The sequence below is a fragment of the Mobula birostris genome, chromosome 3 (genome assembly GCF_030028105.1).
Source record: "Mobula birostris isolate sMobBir1 chromosome 3, sMobBir1.hap1, whole genome shotgun sequence".
NCBI lineage: Eukaryota > Metazoa > Chordata > Chondrichthyes > Myliobatiformes > Myliobatidae > Mobula > Mobula birostris.
The window spans coordinates 42366623-42379064 of NC_092372.1; the positions used below are offsets into that span (position 1 = coordinate 42366623).

The 12442-nt window shown below is 42.1% G+C and overlaps 1 protein-coding gene across 1 annotated transcript in view; it reads left to right on the forward strand.

Moving 5' to 3' along the window:
- The first annotated feature begins 882 nt into the window (after positions 1-882).
- LOC140195660 (uncharacterized) overlaps positions 883-12442 on the forward strand; it is a 52768-nt gene continuing 41208 nt past the window's right edge. The window contains exons 1-2 of the mRNA XM_072254378.1: positions 883-944; positions 9358-9502. Coding sequence (XP_072110479.1) covers positions 884-944; positions 9358-9502 — 206 coding nt within the window. The 5' untranslated portion in view covers position 883. The remainder of the gene's footprint in view (positions 945-9357; positions 9503-12442) is intronic.

Below are 12442 nucleotides of genomic sequence, written 5' to 3' on the forward strand. Positions count from 1 at the left end.
CATCGATATGTTGGGACCAGGTTAGATCCTCAGAGACCTTGACACCCAGGAACTTGAAATTGCTCACTCTCTCCACCGCACGTATTCGTTATTGCAATTATTCTTTAAATATTAGTCACTGCTTGTTTACTGCTAGATATTTCAGAGTACTTTCCCGTTCTGTTATCAGAAACTCACACCATCCTAGTTTCAAACAAGAGAAAATCTGCAGATGCTGAAATCCAAGTAACACACACAAAATACTGGAGAAACTCTGCAGACTAGGCAGCATCTATGGAAAAGAGTACAGTCGATATTTTGGACCAAGACCCTTCAGCAGGTGCCTGAAATGCCGATTGTACTCTTTTCCATAGATGCTGCCTGGTCTGCTGAGTTCCTCCAGCATTTTGTGTGTGTTACCATCCTAGTTTGTTTGGATTGAAGACTCTAATTTCAGACTGATCAAAATCATCTTCAATCTTCAAATAAAAGATTATCCCTTCTCCCAGGAGGTCCCCTAGCATAAGGTTATTAATTAACCTTTTTCACAAATATTAAATATAAAATAGTCTGATCCCACCTAGTTTCCGAGATCAGTATGATGTGGAACACATTTCTCAAACACTTCATGCACCTATGCTCCACCCCATTATTCTCCCCCTTCACTTAGTTTTTCTGCCATAACACTTTTTCCATTCACCTGAACTACTCTAATGGCATTTAAATGCTTCACTGGTTTCAGTGCCTTTCCTGAGAACTCATGTACGACTTATGAATTTTCTGAGAAGTCATATGCCACTTGTGAATTAATAGGTGATATTTGAGCAAACTGAATAACCACATCCTCAGCTTTCATTATATATAGATAACAGGTTCATCTAGTCACTGTTCAGAACTGATTGCAATGATGAAATATCAAGTTGTATTCAGCGCTGTGACGGTTATTTTCTACTTGGCAGCATGTTGTAAGTATACTGATCATTGAACACAACCTATAGACTCACTTCTGAGGACTCTACAACTCATGTTCTTAGTATTGCTTATTATTACTGGTTTCTCTTTTGTATGTGCAGTTTGTCTTCTTTTCCACTATGGTTATTTGTCAGTATTTGCATGTTTTTTTTTCATTATTCTATTGTACCTCTTTGTTCTACTGTGAATGCCTGCAAGAAAAAGAATCTCGAGATAGTATATGGTGACATACATGCATTTCAAGATAAATTTGCTTTGAAAATTTGCAGATTATGTCAGTTTAGCTGGTATATATTAATAGGAGCTTTTCATGTGTGTACATTTCTGTGATGACTTTTCTGCCACAAGGTACACCCAAGGATATGAGATGAAACAAAACTAAATTGAAGTCAGCCACATTAAAAGCCTGAGGTTACCTAGAAAACTTGGTTTAGTAGAAGCAAGCGGATTAAAAATGTTTCCACTCAAGCAACAACAACTAAATATTGCCTGTGAAGATGTAAACAGCCACTGTTGAAAAAAACACACATGAAATCTCAGCTCGAGTTTGCCAGAAGGCATGTGGGAAACTCTGAAGGCAGCTGGAAGAAATTCTATGGTCTGATGAAACCAAAAATGAGCTTTTTGACCATCAGACTGAATACTGTGTTTGGTGTAAGCCAAACACTACACATCATCAAAAACAGACCATCCCTACCATGAAGCATGGTGGTAGTTGCATCATGCTGTGGGGAGGCTCTCACTGCAGCAGGCCCTGGAAGGCTTATGAAGGTAAAGGGTAAAATGAATACAGCAAAATACAGGGAAATTTTGGAGGAAAATCTGATGCAGTCTGCAAGAAAACTGCAACTCGGGAGAAGATTCGTTTTCCAGCAAGACAATGACCCCTAGCATAAAGCCAAAGCTGCACAGGATTGGCTTAAAAACAACAATGTTAATGTCCTGGAGTGGCCAATTCAGAGTCCAGACCTCAACCCAATTGAGAATTTGTGGCTGGACTTGAAAAGGGTTGTTCATTCACAATCCCCATACAATCTGACAGAGCTTGAGCAGTTTTGTAAAGAAGAATGGGGGGAAATTGTAGTGTCCAGATGTGCAAAGCTGATAGAGACCTGTCCACACAGACTCAAGGCTGTAATTGCTGCTGCCAAAAGTACATCTACTAAATACTGACTTGAAAGGGGTGAATACTTATGCAATTATATTGTACTTTATATTTGTAATTAATTTAGATCACTTTAACAGGAAGGAGTCTTTTTCTGTCGATTGGTGTCAGGAAAGCCAAATTAAATCCATCGTAATTCATTGCTGTGAAGAATAAAACATGAAAACTTTCAAATGGGGGGAGGTGTTGGTTGAATACTTTTTATAGGCACTCTATGTACAAGGATACACGTTGCATTGAAAGGACAGCCAGGTAGACAGAGAGAGTGTGGTGTGGCTCCATTGGTAAAAAATGAAATCAAATCATTAGAAAGAGGTGACATGGGGTCAGAAGCTGTTGAATACTTGCGGCTAGAGCTAAGGAACTGCAAGGGTAGAAATACCTTGATGGGAGTTGTATACAGGCCTCCACACAGTGGTAAAGATGTGGTCTACAATTAAGACCATAAGATACAGGAGCAGAAGTTGGTCATTCAGCCCATCGAATCTGCACCACCATTCAATCATGGGCTGATACAATTCTTCCAGTCATCCCCACTCCCCTGCCTTCTCCTTACATCCTTTGATTCCCTGGCTAATCAAGAACCTATCTATCTCTGCCTTAAATGCACCCAATGATTTGGCCTCCACAGCTGCTTGTGGCAACAAATTCCACAGATTTACCATCCTCTCACTAAAGTAATTTCTCTGCATCTCTGTTCTAAATGGACATCCTTCAATCCTGAAGTCGTGCCCTCTTGTCCTAGACTCCCCTACCATGGGAAATAACTTTGTCATATCTAATCTGTTCAGGCCTTTTAACATTTGGAATGTTTCTAAGAGATCCTCCCTCATTCTCCTGAACTCCAGGGAATACAGTCCAAGAGCTGCCCAACTTTCCTCATATGGTAACCCTTTCATTCCTGAACAGTAGATAGAAAATGCATGTCAAAGGACAATGTTATGATAGTCATGGGATTCGATATGCAGGGATATGATTGGGGAAATCAGGTTTGGTGTTGGATCCCAAGAGGAGGAATTTCTGGAATGCCTACAAGATGGCATTTTAGAGCAGCTTATAGTTAAGCCCTCTAGGATTGGGTGTTGTGCAATGAACTGGAATTGATTGTCGATCTTAAGGTAAAAGAACCATTAGGGAGAAGTGATCATACTATGATAGAATTCACTCTGCAATTTGAGGAGGAGAGGCTAAAGCCAGATGTACCAGTATTACAGGAGTAAAGACAGATACGGGGCATGAGAGAGGAGCCTGCTAAATAGATTCGAATGGCAGGGATGACAGCAGAGCATCAATGGCTCGAATTTCTGGGAGCAATTCGGAAGGCACAGGATATATACATCACAAAGAGGAAAAAGTACTCCTGCTGAAAGGTCTTGGCTCGAAACATCGACTGTGCTTTTTTCCATAGATGTTGCCTGGCCTGCTGAGTTCCTTTAGTATTTTGTGTGTGTTGCTTTGATTTCCAGCATCTGCAGATTTTCTCTTGTTTGTGAAAAGTATTCTAAAGGCAGGATGACACAACCGTGGCTGACAAAGGCAGCCAAAGCCAAAAAGAGAGTGAAAATTAATAGGAAGTTAGAGCATTGGGAAGCTTTTAAAAACCAACAGAAGGCAGCTTAAAAAGTCATAAAGAAGGAAAAGATGGAATACAAAGCTAAGGAATTAAAGAGGATCCAAAGAATTTTCTCAGATGTATAAAGTGTAAAAGAGAGGTGAGAGTAGATATTGGACTGCTGAAAAATGATGCTGGAGAGGTAGTAATGGGGACAAGGAAAATGTGGATGAACTGGGTAAGCATTTTGCATCTGTCTTTACTCTGGAAGTCACTTGCAATATGCTGCAAGTTCACAATTGTCAAGGTGAAGAAGTGGGTGAGGTTGTCATTACTACGGAGAAGGTTCTTGGGAAACTGAAAAGCCTGAAGATAGATAGGTCACTTAGACCAGATGGTGTACACCTCAGGGTTCTGAAAGAGGTGGCAGAAGAGTCTGTGAAGGCATTAGAAAAGATCTTTCAAGAATCAATTGATTCTGGCATGGCTCCAGAGGACTGGAAAATTGCAAATGTCTCTCCACTCTTCAAGAAGGGAGAGAGGAAGAAGGAAGGAAATTATTGGCCAGTTAGTCTGACCATAGTGGTCGGGAAGACGTTGGAGTCGATTGTTAAGGATGTGGTTTCAGGGTACTTGGAGGCACCTGATAAAATAAGCCATAGTCAGAATGGTTTCTTCAAGGGAAAATCTTGCCTGATCAATCTGTTGGAATTCTTTGAAGAAATAACAAACAGGATAGACAAAGGAGAATCAGTTGATGTTGTGTACTTGGATTTTCAGAAAGCCTTTGAGCCCATGGTTACAAGGCCATGGTATTAAAGGAAACATTCTAGCATGGATAAAGCGGTGGCTGATTGGCAGGAGGCAAAGAGTGGAATAAAGGAGCCATTTCTGGTTGCCTGCCGGTGACTAGTGGTCTGTGTTAGGACCAATTCTTCTTTCATTATATGTCAATGATTTGGATGAAAGAATTGATGACTTTCTAGCCAAGTTTACAGACAATATGAAGTTAGGTGGAGGGGCAAGTAGTTTTGAGGAAGTAGAGAAGCTACCAAAGGACTTAGACAGATTAGGGGAATGGGCAAAGAAGTGGCAGATGGAATACAGTGTCAGAGAGTGTATAGTCATGTACTTTGGTAGAAGAAATAAAAGGGTAGACTATTTTCTAAATGGAGAGAAAATTCAAAGATCTAAAGTGCAACGGAACTTGGGGGTCCTAAAGGTTAATTTGCAGGTTAAGTTGATGACGAGGAAGACAAATTCAATATTAGAATTCATTTTGAGAGGACTAGAATATAAAAGTAAGGATGTATTGTGAGGCTTGATAAAGCACTGGTGAGGCCTCATTTCGAGTACTGATGCCCCTTAACTAAGAAAGGATGTGCCAACATCGTAGAGACCTCATAGGACGTTCACAATAATGCTTCTGGGATCGAAAGTCTTGTCATATGTGGAGCGTTTGATAGCTCTGGGCTTCTACTCACTGGAATTCAGAAGAATGAGGGGTGACCTGAAAGGCAGTGAAGTGGATGTGGAGAGGATGCTTCCTGTGGTGGGGGAATCTATAACCAAAGGACACAGCTTCAAAATAGAGGGGTGTCCTTTTAGAACAGAGATGAGGAGGAATTTCTTTAACCAGAGAGTGATGAATCTGTGGAATTCATTGCCATAGGCGGTTGCAGAGGCCAAGTCATTAGGTATATTTAAGGAAGAAATTGAGAGACTTTTGATTGGTCAGGGCATTAAGAGCTAGAGGGAGAAGGCAGGAGATTGGGGCTGAGAAGGAAAATGGATCGGCCATGATGAAATGGCAGAGCAGACTCGATGGGCCAGATAGCCTAATTTTGTTCCTATGTCTTATGTCTCTGTTCTACTGTGAATGCCCACAAGAAAATCAATCTCCAAACAGTATATGGTGATTTATACATACTTGGATAATAAATTTACTTTGAACTTTGCAATTGACTGAAAAAGTTCATCAGATCCTGAAGAAATTTGTATGTTGTAAAGATTAAGCCATGCCTCAATGTTGACTGAATTTTTCCATGTGTAATGCATAAAGGAATTTCTATGGATGCTATTTACATGACCTTCCATGAAGGTATTAGATATTTTACCAAAGGAAATTACTGTCTCATTATTACTCTTGGAATTGTAATCAAATTATATTTCCCACTGCTGACTGTAATGAGCTTGTATGTTCTCCCCGTGACTGCATGGGTTTCCTCCGGGTGCTCTGGTTTCCTCCCACAGTCCAAAGACATACTGGTTGGTAGGGTAATTGGTCATTGTAAATTGTCCAGGTACTAGGCTAGGTGTTACACATTTGCCTTTCCACATAAGGAGAGAGGTTGTGCTGCACATGAGCCACCCAAATGTACCACTATTTCATAAACACATCATTGAAGCAGCCCAAAACTTTGAGAATGCCTGCATTTTAAGGGCAAAACAAGAGGGAGTTCGAAGAATTAACTTCATCCACCCAGGATTTGCCTTCGTTTGCAATGGCTATCTCTCCCCCAAATACCACAATGGTTCATCTAAAGGTCAGTGTCAAATTAGAACAAGATCACTCTCTAGAGAATCAGAATCAGAATGATGTTTATAGTCACTAATAAAATCATGAAATTTGTTGTTTGTGGCAACAGTACAGTCATCATCTTCATTATCTACTGTGTTGAATTGAATTGACTTTATTACTTGCATCCTTCATATACATGAGGAGTAAAAATCTTTACGTTATGTCTCCATCTGAATGTGCAATGTGTAATTAAAGTAATTTATAAATATTATGCACAACAGGATCGTCAATATAACAGAGAAACACAGATGGGTCACCATGCCTTCATGAGCCTGATGGCCTGGTGGAAGAAGCTGTCCCAGAGCCTTTTGGTCCTGGCTATTATGCAGTGATACCGTTTCCCAGATGGTAGCAACTAGAACAGTTTGTGGTTGGGGTGACTCTGATCCCCAGCGATTCTTCAGGCCCTTTTTACACACCTATCTGAAGAGTGGGAAGATCACATCTACAGATGCACTGGGCTGTTTGCACCACTCTTTATACTTTATACTTTATTGTCACCAAACAATTTGTACTAGAATGTACAATCATCACAGCGATATTTGATTCTGCGTTTCACACTCCCTGGATTACAAATATTAAATATTAAAAATTTAAAATAGTTAAAATCAGTAAATATTAAAAATTTAAATTATAAATCATAAATAGGAAATAGAAAAATGGGAAGTAAGGTAGTGCAAAAAAACCGAGAGGCAGGTCCGGATATTTGCAGGGTACGGCCCAGATCCGGGTCAGGATCCGTTCAGCAGTCTTATCACAGTTGGAAAGAAGCTGTTCCCAAATCTGGCCGTACGAGTCTTCAAGCTCCTGAACCTTCTCCCGGAGGGAAGAGGGACGAAAACCGTGTTGGCTGGGTGGGTCGTGTCCTTGATTATCCTGGCAGCACTGCTCCAACAGCATGCGGTGTAAAGTGAGTCCACAGATGGAAGATTGGTTTGTGTGATGTGCTGAGCTGTGTTCACGATCTTCTGCAGCTTCTTTCGGTCTTGGACAGGACAACTTGCATACCAGGTTGTGATGCACCCTAGAAGAATGCTTTCTACAGTGCGTCTATAAAAATTAGTGAGGGTTTTAGGGGACAGGCCAAATTTCTTTAGTTTTCTCAGGAAGTAAAGGCACTGGTGGGCCTTCTTGGCAGTGAACTCTGCTTGGTTGGACCAAGTCAGGTCATTTGTGATATTGACCCTGAGGAACTAAAAGCTTTTGACCTGTTCCACACGTGCACCACCAACGTAAATTGGGTCGTGCGGTCCGCTACTCCTTCTGAAGTCAACAACCAATTCCTTCATCTTGCTGACGTTGAGGGATAGGTTATTGTCTTCACACCATGCCCCAGGTTCATAATTTCCTCTCTGTACTCAAACTCATTATTACTCGAGATACGACCTACAACTGTTGTGTCTACAATCTACAGATGCACTGGGCTGCTTGCACCACTCTGCAGAATCCTGCGGTTGAGGGAAGTACAATTCCCATACTAGGCAGTGATGCAGCCAGTCAGGATGCTCCCAATTGTGCCTCTATAGAAAGTTCTTAGAATCTGGGAGGGCCATACCAAACTTCTTCAACCATCTGAGGTGAAGGGGCGCTGTTGTTCCTTTTTCACCATACAACCTACTCCTTTGTTTTTGCGACATTGAGGGAGAGGTTGTTTTCTTCACACCACTGTGTCGGGGTGATGACTTTTTCTCTGTAGGCTGCCTCATTATTATTTGAGATTAGGCCAATCAGTGTAGTGTTGTCAGCAAATTTAGTTAGCAGATTGGAGCTGTGGGTTGCGACACAGTCATGAGTATACAGAGAGTAAAGGAGGGGGCTTAGTACACAACCCTGAGGAGCACCTGTGTTGAGGGTCAGAGGGGCAGAGGTGAGGGAGCCCACTCTTACCACCTGTCAGCAATCTGACAGGAAGTCCAGGATCCAGCTACACAAGGCAGGGTGAAGGCCGAGGTCCCTGAGCTTCATGTCAAGCCCGGAAGGAATTATGGTGTTGAATTTTGGACTGTAGTCCAAGGACAGCGTTCTCACATAAGCATCCCTCTTCTCCAGATGTGTAAGGACGATGTGTAGAGCTGTGGCTATTGTGTCGTCTGTCGATCGGTTGTGTCAGTAGGTGAATTGTAGCGGGTCCAGTGTGGGTGGCAGCATACTGCAGATGTAGTCCTTGACCAGCCCCTCAAAGCATTTGCTTTTTACTGAGGTGAGTGCGACAGGACGCCAGTCATTCAGACATGCTACCTTGGTCTTTTTAGGTACAAGGACAATGGTGGACATTTTGAAGCAGGAGGGCACTCTACACCGGGAGAGGGAGAGATCAAAAATGTCAGTAAACACACCTGCCAGTTGTGTCGCGCACATCCTAAGTACTCGCTCTGGGATGACATTGGCAATCATGGTCATTGACTATGTTTGTTTTTGACAATTTTTTCTACAGAAGTGCTTTGCTATTGCCTTCTTTCGGGCAGTGTCTTTACAGGATGGGTGACCCCAGACATTATCTGCCTGACATCAGTGGTCGTTTAACCAGAACTTCTGATATGCACCAGCTGTTCATACAGCCATCCCCCACCCATGACCCTAATCAGGGGGTGCTACACCTTTCCCAAGGATGACATGCAGGCTAGCAGAGGAAGGAAGCACCTTACACCTCCTTCGGTAGACGCATATCTCCACCCCACCACCCACAGCAGTATAGTACAAGACAAAAAATTACTATCAAAAATATACAAATGAATATTGCGAAAGAGGAATGGTAAGGTGGTTTCATGGGTTTGTGGACTATTCAGAAATCTGATGGCAGAGGGGAAGACAATGTTCTTGAATTGTTGAGTGTGATGCTGGCCGCATTGCAATTACTGCCAGACATGTGCAACTGGAGCATGAGAGCTACTTCCTAAGGCCAGATTTCCATTTCTAATTCAGCCGTTCCACAGTGATGTGGTCTGGTTCCAAATCAAAGCCACAGGTTGAACTTCTGGACTTCAGAGACCACCAAGCTCTTCAACCTTTTAGTGTTTTTAATCATGTAAAATACACTTCATCTGTGTTACTATCCTTTCTGTCTTTGAGCCTTGCCTCACAGGCATTAACCTCTGTTTCCTTTAAAAGATGATTGCTCAGAAATCATTGGGGGCAAAGAAGTGGGAAATCATTCCAAACCATACATGGCATCAATCCAGATGAAAAGACAGCATATATGCGGAGGAGTGTTGATAAAGCCAAACTGGATTCTGACTGCAGCACACTGCAATCTGTAAGTTATAATTATTGTATATAACAAGATATCTTAATAATTTACTGATGTAACTTAAGTTCCCGCAGTCTTTGATGATGTGTGGGTTTTTATCATCTTCTATCAGACAATCCTTTATTGGCATTTCTCAGTTTTCTAATTGGCTCCAGCATTTACACAGTTAATCTCCATCTCCTATATAATTAGAGTAGCTAACATCTCTGCTGACACACTACAGCCAAGTGTAAAAGGAGTTAGAGCATGCTGAGGAGAACACCAATTTCACTAACTGATTTCTGAATCCAAGTGGTGAGGAATTCTACCATGATACCTTTGGAACACTGACACCTATATTTCATTTTACTATAGTCTTCTCCCCTCTTCCAGAAAACTGTTAGTATCTTAGACGTCATGCAAACCAAAACCACACTCACTCGCCCTTGGGCAGAGGCTGTCTTTCCCTGGAACACTGTGGTCTGTTCCTTTGAGAATCTATTTTACTTCATCACAAGCAATCGCAGACACAAGAGAAGCTGGAATATGGAGCAACACACAAAATGCTGGAGAAACCTAGCAGGTCAGGCAGCATCTGCAGCTGAGGGAAATTGACAGTCAGCATTTCTGGTCAAATCCCTTCATCTGGACTAATCTAGAGTGAGTCCAGATGAGAGGTCTCAAACCTAACCATCAACTGTTCATTTCCCACCATGGATGCAGACTGACCTGTGGAGTTCCTCCAGCTTTTTGTGTGTCACACAAGTGCTTACTGTTTCAATGTGTGTTGGCAATATTAGAACCCAAGTGCAGAGGAAAGACAGAACTCTGATGTAGAGATGGTAGCGAGACACTTATTCATAATAATTCCAAAAGAACATAAGTGGCTTGGCCGTGCGACACCGCGAGAAGTAACACTCTCAAAACGAGGACCCTGTGATTAGCGCTAATGGAGCATCTATTTAAATAATAGAAGCACACGGAATCTTGAAAAGCTTGAACAGAAGACACCAGGAAACCACATTACAAAGATCCAGTAACTCAAGAAAAACACAAGAAACTAAACAACTAACGACTGTTGTTAAACAACAACTAACTAAATCAGGTATTCTAAAAACCTCGGAACCCAATGCTCAGGCCCAAGCAATTAATTACAGGGAACTCCCCCCCCCCCCCACCCCCCATGTTTGGTAACTAATGGTCCAGAGAGACCTGAAAACTCAAGAGGAGGCATGGGGAACTCAGGAGGAACCCAGACAGACTGAGAGACCCAGGAACCCTGAAAGACCGAGAGACAAGGGGATCTCGAGTGGGGCCCCACGAGAGAGGCTAACGAGTCCTCGAGAGGGGGAGAACGTTGAGAAAACCTTGGGAACATTGAAAACACCCAGGGAAACATTGAAATGTCCTTGGTAAACCTTGAAACGTCCTTAGGAAACCTTTACAAGCTTGACAACCTTGAATGCTTGGGCCAGGACATTTAGACTCGGAAAAAGCCTTGATACCCAAAAAACTTGAGAACCTGAAAAGTTGAGACCTAGAAAGCATGAAACTCGAAACCTAGGGAAGGATCTTGGAAGGAGGTTGATTACAGTGTTTTATTTTTCCAAAATTTACACTATTACATTCAATGCTGATTTGTTGAATTGAACAATTTTTATTGATAAGCTTGCTTGAATTGCAATGCAGACCTGAGTCACGGGACCACAAAGTTGGTACTTATGATTTGAAAATCTCAGCATGGACACTGGAGAAACTAAGAAACATAGCCTAGAGAAGCTCAGAGCGTAGACTCAGAACACAGACGTGATATGCCGTGTGTGTAGTTTTGGTCCCCTAATCTGAGGAAAGACATCCTTGCCATAGAGGGAGTACAAAGAAGGTTCACCAGATTGATTCCTGGGATGGCAGGACTTTCATATGACGAAAGACTGGATCAACTAGGCTTATACTCACTGGAATTTGGAAGACTGAGGGGGGATCTTATTGAAACATATAAAGTTCTAAAGTGATTGGACAGGCTAGATGCAGGAAGATTGTTCCCGATGTTGGGGAAGTCCAGAACGAGGGGCCACAGTTTAAGGATAAAGGGGAAGTCTTTTAGGACTGAGATGAGGAAAAACTTCTTCACACAGAGAGTGGTGAATCTGTGGAATTCTCTTCCACAGGAAACAGTTGAGGCCAGTTCATTGGCTATATTGAAGAGGGAGTTAGATATGGCCTTTGTGGCTAAAGGGATCAGGGGGTATGGAGAGAAGGCAGGTACAGGGTTCTGAGTTGGATGATCAGCCATGATCATACTGAATGGCGGTGCAGGCTCAAAGGGCCGAATGGCCTACTCCTGCACCTATTTTCTATGTTTCTATGCCCTGAAGGCAGCTTCGTCACCAACCAAAACGTCAAAATGCCACTGTTTAACCTCTGCTGGGCCCATAACAGCTGTGTACAAGTATATTAATGAAGGTATGGGGCTCTTACTTGCCTGTGACATTACCACAAGCAAGTTTTTTCATTGTACCTGTATCTGATTGCACTTGTCTGCATGACAATAAAATCAATTAAACGTCTATAAAGTAGGTAATTTCTTCCACACACTTAATACTTCTGGTAAATGAAGGAATGAGAAGAAAATTAGGAAATAACTAGACACCCTACGCAATATTTGTGCATTCTTTTCTTCCGTCAGTTACTCAAATGGTTGGGAATGAATATAGCAGAGAGAATCTAGGGGTCACACTGTCATGTGCATGAATTTACAACTGATCATAACATGAAGCCAAGGTCTCCAACCTCAGACACTTGTTAAGCTTTTCATGCTGGAACGGCAAGCAAAATGCACACTGTCCCAGTACACCCTCACTACTCCTGTGTCCATGTTATAGTGGACTGGAATTCCAAGTCACATGAAGTTTACGATTGCATTCCATGGTCATAAACAAAAATCAATTGTGTTTTACTTTGGAAACA